Source organism: Oncorhynchus mykiss, chromosome 10, assembly GCF_057628025.1.
Source record: "Oncorhynchus mykiss isolate SJ-2025 chromosome 10, ASM5762802v1, whole genome shotgun sequence".
In the NCBI taxonomy this organism is placed as follows: Eukaryota; Metazoa; Chordata; class Actinopteri; order Salmoniformes; family Salmonidae; genus Oncorhynchus; species Oncorhynchus mykiss.
This window is the reverse complement of record NC_143031.1, coordinates 76,157,300-76,177,577: the sequence shown is the minus strand read 5'-3', so window position 1 is coordinate 76,177,577 and position 20,278 is coordinate 76,157,300. Positions and strand designations below refer to the sequence as shown.

Sequence of the window (20,278 nt, the reverse complement as noted above, 5' to 3'; positions counted from 1 at the left end):
ATGACTCCCACCAGCCTTAGTGTGATAATATAATACATGATATGACTCCACCAGTCTTAGTGTGATAATATAATACATGATATGACTCCCACCAGTCTTAGTGTGATAATATAATACATGATATGACTCCCACCAGCCTTAGTTTGATAATATAATACATGATATGACTCCCACCATCTGTAGTGTGATAATATAATACATGATATGACTTTATATCATGCTATATAAAGCATTTGTGAATTCACAGGGTCCCAATTTTGGATGTGCTCCAATAAATTGGGATCCTGTTAATTGACAGATACACTACATAAATTCTGACTGAGTTTACAGCACCCCCAGCCTTCAAATGGAGAGCACATAATGGCTCCCACTCTGTGACTGGTGGTGTAGGGTGAAGTTGACCCTAGACACTGATCTTGAGTCAGTTTTGCATTTCCACCACAAATGGTTAAGGTTAGGATCGGGGGAGGGATTGCTGATCATAGATCTATACCGAGGGGAAACTTCCCAGAGTTTGACTGGCCACCAACGAACATATACAATGCATTACGAACATTTTCAGACCCCTTCACTTTTTCCACATTTTGTTGCGTTACAGCCTTATTCTAAACATTTGTTCTGTCATCAATCTGCACACAATACCACATATTAACATATAGTTTAACACAATAGTAACACTAAGACATGGCTTTGAAATATACTTGGGGCCAAAGAGTAGCCTAGTGGTTAGAGCGTTGGACCAGCAACCGGAAGGTTGCAAGTTCAAACCCCCGAGCTGACAAGGTACAAATCTGTCATTCTGCCCCTGAACAGGCAGTTAACCCACTGTTCCTAGGCTGTCATTGTAAATAAGAATTTGTTCTTAACTGACTTGCCTAGGTAAATAAAGGTAAAAAAAATAATAAAATAAAAAAAAGTAACAAGTAGGCAAGCTAACCAAAGAGAGAAGAGGAAACTGGCTGTCTGAGTGAGATGGGAGGGAGGGAGAGCAGTAGCAGGGTTATTTGTTTACTGTGTCTGTGAGGTCAGAGTGAGATGGGAGGGACCTCTCAATCTATCAACCACAATGAGGAGAGCGCTGTCTCGTTCAAGGCCGACTAGATTGTTTTTGAGTTGCACGCAGCAACAAATGGGCATCAAATTGGTATATCATATGATGTGTGTAAACTGATATGTTAAACACCAATCCAGGAGTTGTGAAATCTGGCAGGAGACTTCAATGTAGTCAGCCTGGAACGTGGCCAACAATATGAGTGGTGTTGGAGGAGAGACTTGAGTAGGGTGACCAGATGTCCCCGTCTTCCGGGAACAGTCCCCGTTTTTGGTAGCCTGTCCCCAGCTGGAGCCGTCCCCGTTTTTAACAGTGTATTAAAAACAGTCTGCAAAGTGAAATAATATTTTACGTGGCAAGAAAGACCGGGCAGCAGAGCCTACCGGTTGACGTCTCAATCGCGTTGTGCTTGTTTCCTCCAGCAGAGGGGGCTGCTCGCTATAGCAGCTTCATTCACTCTTCTTCTTCTACTAACTACTTGCTGTCACTAGTTTTAGAGAGAACCTTGTGGAAAACTCAGCCAGAAGCTAGCAAGTGTTTTCTGTTAGAGAGTGGAGAGGAGGAAGACTGGATAGGAAGAAGAGTGAAAGAGAGAGAGGAGGAAATGTAAAGATATGGTTACAGAGCCTGCCACGTTATTATTCCAAACAATGTTTTTGAGATACAGACTTCTACAGATGCACAATCGAGAGCATCCTGTCGGGCTGTATCACTGCCTGGTACGGCAACTGCTCCGCCCACAACCGTAAGGCTCTCCAGAGGGTAGTGAGGTCTGCACAACGCATCACCGGGGGAAAACTACCTGCCCTCCAGGACACCTACACCACCCGATGTCACAGGAAGGCCATAAAGATCATCAAGGACAACAACCACCCGAGCCACTGCCTGTTCACCCCGCTATCATCCAGAAGGCGAGGTCAGGACAGGTGCATCAAAGCAGGGACCGAGAGACTGAAAAACAGCTTCTATCTCAAGGCCATCAGACAGTTAAACAGCCACAACTAACATTGAGTGGCTGCTACCAACACACTGACTCCAGCCACTTTAATAATGGGAATTGATGGAAATTAATGTAAAATATATCCCTAGCCACTTTAAACAATGCTACTTAATATAATGTTTACATACCCTACATTACTCATCTCATATGTATATACTGTACTCGATACCATCTACTGTATCTTGCCCACGCCGTTCTGTACCATCACTCATTCACATAACTTTATGTAAATATTCTTTATCCCTTTATACTTGTGTGTATAAGGTAGAAGTTTTGGAATTGTTAGGTTAGATTACTCGTTGGTTATTACTGCAGTGTCGTAACTAGAAGCACAAACATTTCGCTACACTTGCATTAACATCTGCTAACCATGTGTATGTGACAAATAAATGTGATTTGATTTGATTGAAAAATGATGTTAACTGTCATAACATTACTGTCTATCCACAGGTTAACTGTCATAACATCTACTGTCTATCCACAGGTTAACTGTCATAACATCTACTGTCTATCCACAGGTTAACTGTCATAACACCCACTGTCTCTCCACAGGTTAACTGTCATAACATCTACTGCCTATCCACAGGTTAACTGTCATAACATCCACTGTCTATCCACAGGTTAACTGTCATAACCTCCACTGTCTATCCACAGGTTAACTGTCATAACATCCACTGTCTATCCACAGGTTAATGTTATACCATCTACTGTCTATCCACAGGTTAACTGTCATAACATCCACTGTCTATCCACAGGTTAATGTCATACCATCTACTGTCTATCCACAGGTTAAATGTTGTAACATCTACTGTCTATGTTGTAACTTTAATGTGTTACAGAGTTAATGTTTAAGTTTATTAATTGAGCTGGATCTAAAGATATTTCTTTACAGTTATTTGCATAAGTAATTGTATTGGGTTGTGTTGAATTACGCTTTTTGACTGCAAGTTCCAGAATGCCTTGCGACAGGAATGAGAGAGATAACGCGCTAATTATGTGCAGCTGCAGTGATTGTGGCTGACTTTCCGATAGCATCTTACCTGCATTGCTCTGTAGCATCTAAAGTTGTTAAATGTAACGTGAACAAGTATTATTACTAAAAGAAGCTTTCGTATCAAACCCGACGTCCGAGTCATTACTTTGAAGTTAGTTAATCTAAAATCTATCCACAGGTTAACTGTCATAACATCCACTGTCTATCCACAGGTTAACTGTAATAACATCCACTGTCTATCCACAGGTTAATGTCAAACCATCTACTGTCTATCCACAGGTTAACTGTCATAACATCTACTGTCTATCCACAGGTTAACTGTCATAACATCTACTGTCTATCCACAGGTTAACTGTCATAACATCTACTGTCTATCCACAGGTTAACTGTCATAACATCCACTGTCTATCCACAGGTTAACTGTAATAACATCCACTGTCTATCCACAGGTTAATGTCAAACCATCTACTGTCTATCCACAGGTTAAGTGTCGTAACATCTACTGTCTATCCACAGGTTAACTGTCATAACATCTACTGTACTTATGTAAAGTGAGAGAACATACAATATTTGGCATGTGTCAAAAAATGATTGATTACCTTTTTATGTGTCACGTGGTTATGCCCATTGATATACATCCTGTCCGGATGTTCTCACGCTATGGAAGTTTACATACATTTAGTTTGGAGTCATTAAAACTCGTTTTTCAACCACTCTACAAGTTTCTTGTTAACAAACTATAGTTTTGGCAAGTCGGGTAGGACATCTGCTTTATTCATGACACAAGTAATTTATCCAACAATTGTTTACACAGATTATTTCACTTATAATTCACTGTATCACAATTCCAGTGGGTCAGAAGATTACATACACTAAGTTGACTGTGCCTTTAAACAGCTTGGAAAATTCCAGAAAATTATGTCATGTCTTTATTAGCTACTGATGGGCTAATTGACATAATTTGAGTCAGTTGGAGGTTTACCTGTGGATGTATTTCAAGGCCTACCTTCAAACTCATTGGCTCTTTGCTTGACATCATGGGAAAATCAAAAGAAATCAGCTAACACCTCAGAAAAAAATGTTAACTTCCACAAGTCTGGTTCATCCTTGGGAGCAATTTCCAAATGTCTGAACGTACCAGGTTCATCTGTACGAACAATTGTACGCAAGTATAAACACCATCAGCCGTCATACCGCTCAGGAAGGAGATGCATTCTGTCTCCTTGAGATGAACGTACTTTGGTGTGGAAAGTGCGAATCAATCCCAGAACAACAGCAAAGGACCTTGTGAAGATGCTGGAGGAAACAGGTACGAAAGTATCTATATCCACAGTAAAACGAGTCCTATGTCGACATAACCTGAAGGCCGCTCAGCAACGAAGAAGACAATGCTCAAAAACCGCCATAAAAAAGCCAGCCTACTGTTTGCAACTGCACATGGGGACAAATATCGTACTTTTTGGAGAAATGTCCTCTGGTCCGATGAAACAAAAATAGAACTGTACAACAGTAGTCTTCTGTAACAAGCAATACATATTAAATATGTTCACATACATCCATGACTGAATGGTTTCACAAACTCCTTTAAAGGTTTTGTAAGTACGTTGTAAGTACGTTGTAACAGGCCTCATTTAGCAGTCTGAATTAATCTAGAGACACCAAAACATCAACATTTAGAGAAGCTTGGAGATTATTCCGCAAGTAAGGGGCAAAGAGCTGATTTATCTAACTCTTTACAGACCAAAGGAATTTCCAGAGCTAGAAATCCCTGAGACTGTGTATGATAACTGTGACCCGTATGTCTAATGGTTATTGTAGATGTTAGCTACCGAGGGAGTTGACAGTATGTCAAAGAGCTTTATAAAGGCATAGAGAGCAATAAATTGACCGACATACCCCAAGGGGGGAGAGATAGACAGCGATTTAATTCATTGAAGGTAAATCACCATACACCTAGAATTGGTCTAGGAGACATGTTTTCTGCAGTTTTCTGTGGTTTATCTGTGTTAGACTTGTCAGAGGACAGTTACTTATACTCAGGCAGACCAACCCGGAAAATACTTTTTCATTTCACAGGCTCCCTAAACAGCAGCTCCATAAGTTCACTACAAAACATTCCCAACTGTTTCACATGTTCAAACTCAGGCCTCCCCCATTCACTACATACATTCCCAAATGTTTCACATATTCTTTCAGTTCAACAAGGTCACTACACCTCAATCAACATGACATTTTTATTGCAAACATATGCTTTACTTCAAAAGGAACAGCTGCACTATCATGTTACATAAGCACTCACTCGATAGCGTGAGAACATCCGGACAGGATGTACATAAATGGGCATAACCACGTGACACATAAAATAGATCATCAATCACTTTTTGACACATGCCGAATACTGTATTCTCTCTAAAGTGGTCAGTGTGATTGTCCAGAAATATTGTTAGTAAGATTTACTAAGTGTTTGCACATTTTTCAGTATAGGGGATGAGTCCTAAAGCAAAGATAAAACATGAAACTGTTCAATCATTTACATATTACCTGAATGTTATCCTCTTTCTGTTAACTCAAGTTTACATTTTCATTCTGTCATGAATTTTTAACTCCATTTTGAAGATAAAAACACTGCAGATGTTACATCCGACTAAGTGCTGCTAACACTTGGTAAATCTGGGATGTGTTCATTAGTGTACAAAATAACAAAATGTTTTGCAATGGTACATTTGTTTTACTTCCATTGTATAAATGATTTTGATAAAAAAATATGTATTCACATTTTGTGTGTTTATATATAAATGTTCCATGAGCAACATGTTTGGTGTCTGATAATTGTGTTCTCTTCAGGTGAAATCATTACTATTGAATCCAGAACAATCCGTTTCAGGTTATTATAAAATCACAATGATTTTGTACTTTTTTTAGGACATCTCCCTCTGCAAAGTTGGTAGCTAAGGTGAACTGTGGTATGAACAACACAGAGTTAGACTGGCCTCTCTCTCAGAACCTAGAGAGATGTGTTAATAGAGCAGGAGTCTCTTACCTTGGGGTGGTCAGTGTTATTATAGAGCAGTAGTCTCTTACCTTGGGGTGGTCAGTGTTATTATAGAGCAGTAGTCTCTTACTTTGGGGTGGTCAGTGTTATTATAGAGCAGTAGTATCTTACCTTGGTGTGGTCAGTGTAATTATATAGCAGTAGTCTCTTACCTTGGGGTGGTCAGTGTTATTATAGAGCAGTAGTCTCTTACCTTGGGGTGGTCAGTGTTATTATAGAGCAGTAGTCTCTTACCTTGGGGTGGTCAGTGTTATTATAGAGCAGTAGTATCTTACCTTGGTGTGGTCAGTGTAATTATATAGCAGTAGTCTCTTACCTTGGGGTGGTCAGTTTTATTAGAGCAGTAGTCTCTTACCTTGGGGTGGTCAGTTTTATTAGAGCAGTAGTCTCTTACCTTGGGGTGGTCAGTGTTATTATAGAGCAGTAGTCTCTTACCTTGGGGTGGTCAGTGTTATTATAGAGCAGTAGTCTCTTACCTTGGGGTGGTCAGTGTTATTATAGAGCAGTAGTATCTTACCTTGGTGTGGTCAGTGTAATTATATAGCAGTAGTCTCTTACCTTGGGGTGGTCAGTGTTATTATAGAGCAGTAGTCTCTTACCTTGGGGTGGTCAGTTTTATTAGAGCAGTGGTCTCTTACCTTGGGGTGGTCAGTGTTATTATATAGCAGTAGTCTCTTACCTTGGGGTGGTCAGTGTTATTATAGAGCAGTAGTCTCTTACCTTGGGGTGGTCAGTTTTATTAGAGCAGTAGTCTCTTACCTTGGGGTGGTCAGTGTAATTATATAGCAGTAGTCTCTTACCTTGGGGTGGTCAGTTTTATTAGAGCAGTAGTCTCTTACCTTGGGGTGGTCAGTGTTATTATAGAGCAGTAGTCTCTTACCTTGGGGTGGTCAGTTTTATTAGAGCAGTAGTCTCTTACCTTGGGGTGGTCAGTGTAATTATATAGCAGTAGTCTCTTACCTTGGGGTGGTCAGTTTTATTAGAGCAGTAGTCTCTTACCTTGGGGTGGTCAGTGTTCTTAGAGCAGTATTCTCTTACCTTGGGGTGGTCAGTGTTGTGCCATCAACCCATTTCCAGGTCTTCTCAGTAACATAGTCAGTCAGACCATTCCAGGCTACAGGGACTGAGTAAAACTAATTGAAGAATGTCTGTTGTGACAGAAAACAACATTGTTAATATAAAGTCTCCACTGTTATTCTCTCTCTCTCTTTTACCTGTTCATCTTTGCTGTCTATGATTACCAGATCTGCTCCTCTGCTCAGACAATCCTGTCTGGTGTAATCCCAGGTGTTCTTCACAGTGGAGATGTAGAAAGTAGAGATGTAGTAACAGCTGCCTTCAAACCTCATCCACGCTTTCGAGCATAAGGTTTGCTCTGTTGAAGTATACAACACAATAAATAAATACAATTACTTGGGGCTTTCCAAAAAGTGTTACCTAAAGGTTGTATACTGTTGACATGATTGAAGCAAACCCGTTTCAGTTCCTCAAGGATTGTCATTTTGATGACGATTGACATCAAAAGGAATACCAGTTCAGTTCTTATTCTGATAGTTGTCTCTCTCCCTTTCTAACTGGTCTCTCTCTTTTGTCAGCCTGTTGTAACTCGTCTGTAGCTGGTCTCTCTCTTTAGTCATATTCATTTTATGAGTCTCCGATGCTTCTGTTATCTGCATAGGATGGATACATATAGCTACTGGTGAAAACATCCTTTGTTACTGCTACTGGTCTTGGTGGCTGGAGTGGCTGGAGTCTTTGACAATGTTTAGGGCCTTCCTTTGACACCGCCTGGTGTAGAGCTCCTGGATGGCAGGCAGCTTAGCCCCGGTGCTGTACTGGGCCGTATGCACCACCATCTGTAGTGCCTTGCAATCCTCTCCTTCATCTCACCTCTGTTAAACTTGACCTTCTTGTTCATATCTGGTTCAGCATTGATGGCCTCAGACATCTCCATCAACGTACTGTGTTTTCTGTCTAACAGGTGTATGTTAAGTCTATCCAGGTTCTTGTGATATCGTTACCTCTGCCCTGTGTCTGTTCCTGTTCCTTACTGTATGTGGCACTGTTTTAAGCAGCTCCAGGATAACAATGGCAGCAACTAGAGGTCGATTGCGTTGTACCTTTTTGAGACAGTAAATTCAGTCAATTGGCCTTCTCTATCAGAGCTAAAATATGATGGAATGCAATGCTCACGGACTAGAGAAGCTGCACTCATTATTGTACTTATAAATTTAAATTGAAAACAAGACTCAAATCTATCCAAAAATGTACACATGAGTTATCTGTGGTTCCTCATTATAGTGTGTTGTTGTTAGAATGACATATTATTGGATGCAATGTATTTGTATGTTGTATTGTTTTAGTGTGTATTTGTATTTAGATGATGGCTGTGTAAAGGCCCTTACCTGCCCAGGGACTACGGGTGTAAATGATCTTTTGGCTAACCCTGGCACATTTACATGGATGTAATATTGATGCTGATTAATGTGCACTGTCCCCTATAAAAACATGACCACATGACTTCCCCCACTTTAGCTTCTAATGGAAAAATGGTTGTTTCCCACAGTGCACATCCCACAGTGTATTATGACAGAGTTCCCACAGTGTATTATGACAGAGTTCCCACAGTGTATTATGGCAGAGTTCCCACAGTGTATTATGACAGAGTTCCCACAGTGTATTATGACAGAGTTCCCACAGTGTATTATGACAGAGTTCCCACAGTGTATTATGACAGTTCCCACAGTGTATAAATGACACAGTTCCCACAGTGTATTTTGACACAGTTCCCACAGTGTATTATGACAGAGTTCCCACAGTGTATTATGACAGAGTTCCCACAGTGTATTATGACAGAGCTCCCACAGTGTATTATGACAGAGTTCCCACAGTGTATTATGACAGAGTTCCCACCGTGTATTTTGACAGAGTTCCCACGGTGTATTATGACAGAGTTCCCACAGTGTATTATGACAGTTCCCACAGTGTATTATGACAGAGTTCCCACAGTGTATTGTGACAGAGTTCCCACAGTGTATTATGACAGAGTTCCCACAGTGTATTATGACAGAGTTCCCACAGTGTATTATGACACAGTTCCCACAGTGTATTATGACACAGTTCCCACAGTTTATTTTGACACAGTTCCCACAGTGTATTATGACAGAGTTCCCACAGTGTATTATGACAGAGTTCCCACAGTGTATTATGACAGAGTTCCCACAGTGTATTATGACAGTTCCCACAGTGTATTATGACAGAGTTCCCACAGTGTATTGTGACAGAGTTCCCACAGTGTATTATGACAGAGTTCCCACAGTGTATTATGACTCAGTTCCCACAGTGTATTATGACACAGTTCCCACAGTGTATTTTGACACAGTTCCCACAGTGTATTATGACAGAGTTCCCACAGTGTATTATGACAGTTCCCACAGTGTATAAATGACACAGTTCCCACAGTGTATTTTGACACAGTTCCCACAGTGTATTATGACAGAGTTCCCACAGTGTATTATGACAGAGTTCCCACAGTGTATTATGACAGAGTTCCCACCGTGTATTTTGACAGAGTTCCCACGGTGTATTATGACAGAGTTCCCACAGTGTATTATGACAGTTCCCACAGTGTATTATGACAGAGTTCCCACGGTGTATTATGACAGAGTTCCCACAGTGTATTATGACAGTTCCCACAGTGTATTTTGACTGAGTTCCCACAGTGTATTATGACAGAGTTCCCACAGTGTATTATGACAGAGTTCCCACAGTGTATTATGACAGAGTTCCCACAGTGTATTATGACAGAGTTCCCACAGTGTATTATGACACAGTTCCCACAGTGTATTATGACACAGTTCCCACAGTGTATTATGACAGAGTTCCCACAGTGTATTATGACAGAGTTCATTACATATTTCCACCCTGTCTTTTTGTACAACATAACATATACATACCGGTTATGTCTGATGACTTGAGTCTCTCTGCACTGATTCCACTGTTCCACATGACATCTACCTACATGAACTATTATACAACTCTATAGCTCTACTCTCTTCCACAGGAGAAGAGAAAGCATCACACAGATCCTTAGATACAGGGACAGAGTCAAAGGTGACCCTCCAGTAGATGTAGTACTAACTACAGGTACAGCTGTAGTGTTGGTGACAGAGGCCTGTGCTGTAGAGCTCACAACCACCCCCACAGAGTCCTTTACTGAGCCCAGACACACACCCACGTTGCCTGCCCTGTCAACTACCACTAGCTCTACCTTCTTTGAACAGCAGGTGGCGCTGTACTCAATCCGGGTCACGTTCTCGCCCCCGGTGCCCACCTCTGTAGAAGTGTTCAGGGTCCCGTTGCCCTGGCGCAGGGTGACTCGATCGATGCCAGTCCCGTTGGCACCGTCGGTCAGGTTGGCAGAGAGCTGCCAGTAAGAGGCACCACAGTCAGCCGGGCAGTTGGACGAGACGCTGACCACCCCACACTGGGGAGGAGTGAAATCTGTCACCTGGAGAAGGGGGAGACGGAGAGGGAGCGATAGAGAGCTTAGTCAGACAACTGAAGTAGTGGTGGTGGTAGAACCATCTCTGACCTGTAGCGCTGTTAGCATTCTTATCAGGGCCATGAGGGAGAGAGGATATGAGGAAAGGAAACCCATTTTAGAGTTTTGGAACATGACACTCACCTTGCTGACAACAGAGAGACGCAGGATGGCGTAGTTCAAGTCTGCTGCTCCAGCGGACTCTGCCTCGATGGTCAGGGTGACGTCCGTTCCCGATGAGGTGCTGGCGGGCGCCGTGAGAGTCACCGTACCGTTGGCCGCTCCCTCTCCGGTCACAATGGAGACACTGGCGGGGAAGGAGGAAGTGAAGCCGCGGTCGTTCGTGGCTCGGACGGTAAAAGCTCCTCCTGTTCCGTTGGCCATTGCCACAGTGAAGGGGACAGAGATGGTAGAACCGGGTTCTAGAGTACTGTCAGCCTGGGCCTGGGGAGGGAAGAACTACACTTTTTAACAATAAGACAGTGTTCAAAATGCCATCCTATTCCTTGTAGTGCACTGCTTTTCATCAGAACCCTAGCGGCCCAGGTCCAACGGAAAAGGGTGCAATAACAGAGTTCTACAAGACTGACCGTAACAGAGATGCTGGAAGTCTTTATCTGAGTGGAGGCCTGTCTCTGGAAGAGGCTAGGTGATGATTTGGTGGTGGCGCTATTGCTCTCTCCCCTCAGACGCACAACAAACTCCCCCTGTGGGACTCTGGCCACGGTAACCAGGAAGTCCCCGCCGCCGGTGCCGCCTAGCGATTGCAGGGTTCCGTTGACTTCTGACCCTGACCCCGAGGCCTCGACCAGGGCCACCGCCGTCACAGTGACAGAGTCACCCCCCGTCACAGACACCAGCAGGGTTATGTTATCGCCTGGGAGGGGGGAGGGGGAGTAGGAGAGACCGGGTGGTGGAGGGAGACATGGAGGAAGAGGAGAGAAGGGGAGGAGAGTGAAGTGAACAGAGGTAAAAGAGAGGGTAAGAATGAGAGAGAGGGTAACGGAGCGAGGGAGAAAACGAGGTAGAAACAGAGAGGCAAGGTGAAGTAGAGAGGAAGAGGAAGTTATTTTTTTATTTTACATTATTTGAAACTACTCTGCTGTGATGCTATGGAAGATGAAGATGAAAGAGCCGGTACTGAAGATGGTTTCATCTGTTATTTATTGTTACCTGTAAGAGGACGGCCCTCTTTGAGGCCAAAGTCTCCATGAGCCCCCCCGAAAGCCTCCACAAAATGGTAGCCAAAATTAACAGAGCTCTGACCTGAAACACACGCACATTAGATAATCATTATTTAAACAATTCTTACATAGAGAATAAAGATAGATATCTAAATGTTGTGATGAGGAGGGGAAGTCCAGACAATGGACTACGTCTGAAATAGAACCCTATTCCATATAATCACTACTGTTGACCAGGGATCAGGGCTCGCCACTGTACTGACCTATGACCTTCAGTGAGTAAGACTCTAGGGAGTTAAGACTGATTTCCCATAATCCTGTGTTGTTGTGTGTGGTCAGAGAGACGCGGTGTAGGTTCCCTACAGTCTGGATGGTCCCCAGAGGACCACTGGCCTCACTGTTACTCTGAGACACACCTAGAGGGAGGAGAGGGACATCTGGTTATCAAACCTTTACCTGGACAGGTGACTTCTACAATAACTCACAACTGGCTGTCACACACACACCTGAAGGGCTGGTGAGAGTGAAGGAGAGGGATCCTCCTGTGATGTAAGCATTCAGATTTCTCATAGACTCGTCTACTGTAAAGGAGAAATTCTCTGCCTTTCCTGGGCTCCTTACCTCCTGTAGAACAGTCACCTGGAGGAGGAGGAGGAGCAGGAGGAGTTAATAGACAATACATTAGATATGTTAACAGCACAGTAATCTGGAGGAGGAGGAGGAGCAAGAAGAGGAGGAGGAGGAGGAGGAGGAGGAGGAGGAGGAGAGGATAATAGACAATACATTAGATCTGTTAACAACACAGTCACATGGAGGAGGAGGAGTTAATAGACAATACATTAGATCTGTTAACAACACAGTAATCTGGAGGAGGAGGAGGAGCAAGAAGAGGAGGAGGAGGAGGAGGAGGAGGAGGAGGAGAGGATAATAGACAATGCATTAGATATGTTAACAACACAGTAACCTGGAGGAAGAGGAGGAGGAGGAGGAGGAGGAGGAGGAGGAGGAGTTAATAGACAATACATTAGATATGTTAACAACACAGTAACCTGGAGGAAGAGGAGGAGGAGGAGGAGGAGGGGCTAATAGACAATACATTAGATATGTTATAAACACCGTTGAGGTCATTGTTATGTGTACAGTTGTATATCTTGTCCAGTGAGTGAGAGTGACTGACTGAACACTGAGCTGGCGGACATTGTTCTATAACCTGTAGGTCAATACATTATCATACCTGTGCTGCAGCGGAGGCGTCCTCGATGACGCTGGTGGCCCGGTGCAGATCCTCCTTGGTGACCTCAATGGCCTGACCTAGAGGAAGGGAGCACAGTATGTTCTGAGAACTCTATAAGAAGCTGTAAAACACTTTGGGACAACTGCTTTGTGAATTAAATCAATTGAATGATTGGTTGACCTCCAGAGGCCTGGGCAAGGTCACGGTACAGCTGAGCGTCTGATTGGGCCATCCGGTTGGAGGCTCCACCCTGACTGGGCCATACGGCTGAAGCCCCGCCCATGGAACGCCTACGACGACGTCGACTGGATCGGAGGTTGTCAGTCAACATGAAGGTCACCTGAGGAGAGGAGAGGAGAGGGAGCAGAGGAGAGGTAGAGAAAGGAGAAGAGAGTTAGAGGTTGATGACAGAATAAAGGATGAAAGGAAAGTGAAAGTTAGGAAAGAATGGCAGTAAAGAAATAAGATATGTTGAGATGAATCATAATGGCTAACATTTACATCACACTTCATCAAATCTCAGTCAGACAACTTGTGAGCCCACAAACAGTAAACTGTCTCCAAAAGGGGGAGAGACAGAAACAGTGATGAAGAGAAGCACAGAGAAAGAGACAGAAAGAGAAGGAGACAGAGAGAGAAAGATAAACAGTAGTGAAAGCTACTAACCACAGACTTGGTGCTCTCTATGAGGGCAGTGACAGTGCTCTTCAGTGCAGTGTCTTTAGCAGGAGCATCAGTGAACACAAAGATCTCAGAGGAGGGTGGCGCCGCCGTGAGGGCCAGCTGGGAATTACAACACATTCAGCTAAGAGTCAGACCACACTGGGATCAAGTACTGAAACTCTATGGTAAATAACATGTTCAGTCTAACTAACCAGCTCTGGCAGAGTTACTAAAACAGGCAAACACATTTCAAATGCAGCCGTTCAAATACAGCCTTCATATTGGGAATGAAACCTTTGCTCATGACATTGCCTGTATATATATATATATACACACACACACGGACACACACCTGTAGTCCTGATAGGCACAGCTCTGGTATATCTCCTCCTCCTGATGCTGTCAGGGCGTTGATTCTCTGTTTGAAAATGTCTGCATTTGTTGTGGTGATCAGAGGTCCAAATCCTGCAAACACACACACAAACACACACACACACACACACACACACACACACACACACACACACACACACACACACACACACACACACACCACAAATTACAAATTGTGTAAGATTTGGTCTGACGTGAAAATGTAATGTTATGCCACTTAAGTAAAAAGAGAAGAAATTTGGGTTAAAACAGTTATTCTGCTCCCAATTTCAGAGAAGCACTTGTGGCATGTGACAGGCTAACACCCCCCCTGGGTTGAATGGGACCAGGATGTATGTTCCTGCTGATCTGGGACCAGGCTAACACCCCCCCTGGGTTGAATGGGACCAGGATGTATGTTCCTGCTGATCTGGGACCAGGCTAACACCCACCTGGGTTGTTGAAGGCGACCAGGATGTATATTCCTGCTGATCTGGGACCAGGCTAACACCTAACTGGGTCTGTGAATGGGACCAGGATGTATGTTCCTGCTGATCTGGGACCAGGCTAACACCCACCTGGGTTGTTGAAGGGGACCAGGATGTATATTCCTGCTGATCTGGGACCAGGCTAACACCTAACTGGGTCTGTGAATGGGACCAGGATGTATGTTCCTGCTGATCTGGGACCAGGCTAACACCTACCTGGGTCTGTGAAGGGGACCAGGATGTATGTTCCTGCTGATCTGGGAACAGGCTAACACCCACCTGGGTCGTTGAAGGGGACCAGGATGTATGATGAAGGTTCCTGCTGGGTTCCTCTCTTACTGTCGATGATGGAGAAGGACACTCTCTTAGCCTCAGTGATGTCATCACTCATACTGCCTGTGGTGTCGATGACAAAACACAACACTGATGACTGGGTGATGTCCATTAACCTGGAGAGGAGATGAGAGAGAGCAAGGGAGATTATGAACAAAAACCACCCTTTGTTATCCTAGCTCCTCACAACAGTTTACCATGACATCTCCCTCATCATATAGTAGTCCAATCCTTGCCCATAGTAGTGATACAATCCTCCAATTTAACACAACACATCACAAATAATCCCCTCTTGCCTAAACATTGCCCACCTACTTCAGCCTCTCTCTCTCTCTCTCTCTCTCTCTCTCTCACCGTAGGAAGTCTTTGTCCCCGGCAGCTCCTCTGATGTCCTCCAATAGTTCCATGGTAGCGTTGACGGCCACGTCGGCTGCAGTGTGGTGGAGGTGACCGTGACTGGACCCCACGTCGTCCTTGTTGATGCCCCCTTCCGGGTTCCGACCGCTGGTCCGGTCAAACGACCCGCCGTGGCTACACTTACCTAGGAGAGGGGGAGATGAGTGTGTAAATTAGTTTGCACCAATGCTCCCGAGTGGCGCAGCGGTCTAAGGCGCTTCATCACAGTGTAAGCGGCATCACTACAGTCCTTGGTATGATTCCAGGCTGTATCATTATCCGGCCGTGATTGGGAGTCCCCATACGGTGGTGCACAATTGTCCCAACGTTGTCCGGGTTTGGCAGGGGTAGCCCGTCATTGTAAATAAACATTTGCCTAGTTATATAAAGGTTACATAATATCATGTTTTTTGGTTGTATTTATTTGGATCCCCATTAGCTGCTGTCTATCAAGAAGAGGTGTGTGTGTGTGTGTGTGTGTGTGTGTGTGTGTGTGTGTGTGTGTGTGTGTGTACCTGCAGGTTTGTTGGAGGAGAACAGGTTGAAGTATCCAGAGGTGAGAAGGCCCTGCTGTAAGACCTCTGGTAGGATGTTATCAGTACAGTTACCTCCCATACAGCTCCTACAGGTCGGAGTACTGGGGCCTGAAGAGGGAGGAGAGGGAGGAGAGGGAATTATAACAGGAGTACTGGGGTCTGAAGAGGGAGGAGAGGGAGGAGAGGGAATTATAACAGGAGTACTGGGGCCTGAAGAGGGAGGAGAGGGAGGAGAGGGAATTATAACAGGAGTACTGGGGCCTGAAGAGGGAGGAGAGGGACGAGAGGGAATTATAACAGGAGTACTGGGGCCTGAAGAGGGAGGAGAGGGAGGAGAGGGAATTATAACAGGAGTACTGGGGCCTGAAGAGGGAGGAGAGGGAGGAGAGGGGATTATAACAGGAGTACTGGGGCCTGAAGAGGGAGGAGAGTGGGTTATAACAGGAGTGTGTGTATTGGAGGGGGTGACGGTGTGTGGTAATAGCAGTTTGTGCGTTCACTCAAAAATGACACACAGAGAGACAGAGAGACAGAGAGACAGAGAGAGAGAGAGAGAGAGAGAGAGAGAGAGAGAGAGAGAGATAGAGAGAGAGAGAGAGAGAGAGAGAGAGAGAGAATCCACTGCAGAGTTAGAGTACGGTATGTGGAGTCATCAAATCAAATTGTATTTGTCATATGTGCCGAATACAAAAGTGGAATGCTTACCTACAAGCCCTTAACAACAGGGCAGTTTTTTTTAAAGTGTTAAGTAAAAATACAAGTAACAAATCATTAACGAGTTAAAATAGTAAAATAGTAAAATAACAATAGCGAGGCTATATACTGTGAGTACCTATATACTGTGAGTACCGGTACAGAGTCAATGTGCGGAGACACCGGTTAGTGGAGGTAATTGAGGTAATATGTACATGTAGGTAGAGTTAAAGTGACTATGTATAGAGTGGTGTGAAGTGTGTAGAAGCGATGACAAGTCTATTATCTCCAGGCTGGTTGGTCGACTGATACAAAGAGGGAGTGGTTTAGTGTTGACATTGGCACACAGCCAAATACTTCTTTATCAATCCGTGAGGAGGTGTTTCTTTATTTTATGAACAAATGCCTTTATAATGTAGGCGTTTTAGCTACGTGTCTGTTTTGCATGTAGTTTCCTGTATTGTGCTGATATAGGTTGGTATGTCTGGGGATGGTTTAAATAAACTACAGAGAGTTCCACACACAATACCTGCCAGGTTCACCAGTTGCAGGTCAGGTCTGATCAGAGTGCTGTACGGCTGTCTGTTCCCCATCTCAACCCAGTTACTGTGGCTGTAGAAATCCTGGAGAGACAGTCACAATCAACTCCACAGTATCAGCACAGTCTTCATCATCTCCCTCTCTCACATGTAGTATGTGTGTGTGTGTGTTTGTGCGTGTGCATGCGTGCTTGTTTGTGTGTCACCTCATCTGTAGTGTGACAGACAGCTCACCTGTAGTGTGTGACAGACTCGTCCCAGAGCCAGCCTGGCCAATAAGAAGCTCCCTCGTTTGACGCTGGCCTTGACCTCCGACACCCCCGCCGTGATCAGGGCCCGCCCCCCCTGGAAGGTCTCACCGTCGAAGTGGTGCGCCTGGCTCACATCATCATCATCATCATCATCATCACCACCATCATGTCACCATCATCATAACCATCATCATCATTGTCACCATTATCACCTTCATCTCCATTATCATCATCATCATGATCAACATCAGCATTATAATCATCACAATTTTCATCACCATTATCATCATAGTTATCACAATTGTCACCATTATCATCGCCATTGGCATTAACACCATTATCATACTCCAAATAATAATTACCATCATTATCATCATATTAATCATCATTAACATCATCATCACCATTATCATCATCAGCATCATAATCACCATTATCACCATTATCATAATCATTATCATAATCATCACTATTATCATCATCGTCATCATCTTGTCATCCTCACTTTGCTCAGAGCAAACGCCATGTCCACCAGGGCGTTGCTAAGGTACATCTTGACAATGGCGCTCTGGAAGAGGATGGTGGAGACGAGGGAGGAAGAGGAGGAGTCTGCAGAGCAGGCCTTCTGTAGTTTGATGATGGAGAGACTGTCATCAATCTTTGGAGAGAAAGGGAGAGAGAGAGACACACAGGTTATTAATTGGTTTGTAGGGGAAACACACAAGTAAGAGACTTATTTTCAGTCTGGTGAAAAAAATGTCTTATTAGCACATTCATTGCTTTATTATAGAACTAATTACAAAACATTAGTTAATTTCCAGTAGCTCATTCCGGTCTGTCACAACATCCACCAATAGTCAACTCACCGGCAGGCTGAAGTCCCGCCCCTGGGCGATAGCCAGGGCGCGGCAGACCTCGGCGGTTTTGCGTAATACAGCCCTCTGTGTGATGTCACGGTGTGTGACCGAGCCCCCTCCTGAGATGAGGGGTTTGAAGGCCTGGGTGCCCCTTGGAATGGACAGGTACAGCGCCATCAAGAGGAGGGAGGTCTGCATGGCAGTGCATTCAGTTGAGGGTCCAAGGAGATTGGTGGAGGTCTCTAATAACTCTCTCTATGTGTGAGATATGATCAGAGTCCAATATCAAGTATCTTCCTGGTTCTGTGAGCCTGTTGCAACCTACAGAGACACAAAAGGACAGAGAGCAAATCAAGAAGAGGGTACTCAGGGTTAATGAGCTGTAATGGACACACCTGTGTGGAGATTGGGAATGAAGAGGGAAGCATGAGAGATAAAAGGGAATGAAGAGGGAAGCATGAGAGAGACAAGGGAATGACGAGGGAAGCATGAGAGAGACAAGGGAATGACGAGTGAAGCATGAGAGAGACAAGGGAATGAAGAGGGAAGCATGAGAGAGAAAAGGGAATGAAGAGGGAAGCATGAGAGAGACAAGGGAATGAAGAGGGAAGCATGAGAGAGACAAGGGAATGAAGAGGGAAGCATGAGAGAGACAAGGGAATGAAGAGGGAAGCATGAGAGAGAAAAGGGAATGAAGGGGGAGGCATGAGAGAGACAAGGGAATGAAGAGGGAAGCATGAGAGAGACAAGGGAATCAAGAGTGAAGCATGAGAGAGACAAGGGAATGAAGAGGGAAGCATGAGAGAGACAAGGGAATGAAGACGGAAGCATGAGAGAGACAAGGGAATGAAGGGGGAGGCATGAGAGAGACAAGGGAATGAAGACGGAAGCATGAGAGAGACAAGGGAATGAAGGGGGAGGCATGAGAGAGACAAGGGAATGAAGAGGAAAGTATGAGAGAGACAAGGGAATGAAGAGGGAGGCATGAGAGAGAAAAGGGAGGGGAGACAGAAATATTCTCACTTAAGTCCTGACCATATCTCAGATCACATTGTACATATCACTAAAATAACTTGTAGTTATCTAACGAACGCACTTTCAGAAAACTCCAATTTACATACAATTTTCCATTCTAATACTTTACATAAACAGTGCGAAATTAACTAAAGATGAAGTCTAAAATACACAAAGTTGACTTACAAAAATTCCAACTGAAATGTTGACAGGTATAATTCATTAAAAATGACATTAAAATGTGTGTTTTACCTGTGAGTCGTGAAGTCCCGATGTCCACGTTGGGAGTGGTGGTGGAAGTAGACTTCAAGTGTGTGTGTACAGTATACTCTGTGTGTTTGACATTCTTTGTCCTTATCAGTTTGTGTGTGGGCTCATTCTGCTCCTTTATAACTTGCTACACCTGGGTGGAGTGACGAGGGGAGGGGAAGTCACTCATTCAGTGTTCAGGTGGCCGTGACAAGAATTCCCAAACAGAACACTCCTCCAGATACACAGGAAGAGGAGGGCTGTGTGTGTACAGTACGTGTTTACGGTGTGTGTGTGTGTGTGTGTGTGTGTGTGTGTGTGTGTGTGTGTGTGTGTGTCTGTGTGTGTGTGTGTGTGTGTGTGTGTGTGTGTGTGTCAGAGCAGTGGGAGGACAGTGGGAGAGGCCTTACTGTCCATGTTGAGGAGGTCTGACTCAAATACACATAAAGGCAGTGTACCAAATGACACCCTTTTCCATATACAGTGCCTTGCGAAAGTATTCGCCCCCCTTGAACTTTGCGACCTTTTGCCACATTTCAGGCTTCAAACATAAAGATATAAAACTGTATTTTTTTGTGAAGAATCAACAACAAGTGGGACAAAATCATGAAGTGGAACGACATTTATTGGATATTTCAAACTTTTTTAACAAATCAAAAACTGAAAAATTGGGCGTGCAAAATTATTCAGCCCCTTTACTTTCAGTGCAGCAAATTCTCTCCAGAAGTTCAGTGAGGATCTCTGAATGATCCAATGTTGACCTAAATGACTAATGATGATAAATACAATCCACCTGTGTGTAATCAAGTCTCCGTATAAATGCACCTGC

General features: G+C 44.1%; 1 protein-coding gene across 1 annotated transcript; it reads right to left on the bottom strand.

Annotated features, from left to right (window-relative positions):
- Positions 1-8,851: 8,851 nt before the first annotated feature.
- Positions 8,852-19,633, bottom strand: LOC149980307 (von Willebrand factor A domain-containing protein 7-like). The gene is made up of 18 exons (XM_090187972.1): positions 19,453-19,633; positions 18,196-18,507; positions 17,835-17,987; positions 17,313-17,453; positions 17,069-17,162; positions 15,826-15,954; positions 15,269-15,455; positions 14,861-15,030; positions 14,074-14,186; positions 13,725-13,841; positions 13,239-13,398; positions 13,059-13,135; positions 12,331-12,463; positions 12,088-12,240; positions 11,814-11,906; positions 11,231-11,517; positions 10,785-11,084; positions 8,852-10,607 (listed from the first exon to the last, which is right to left on the bottom strand). The coding sequence occupies exons 2-18, from the start codon at positions 18,382-18,384 to the stop codon at positions 10,137-10,139; spliced, it is 2,967 nt and encodes a 988-aa protein (XP_090044098.1). The 5' UTR covers positions 18,385-18,507; positions 19,453-19,633; the 3' UTR covers positions 8,852-10,136.
- Between the last annotated feature and the right edge of the window lie 645 nt (positions 19,634-20,278).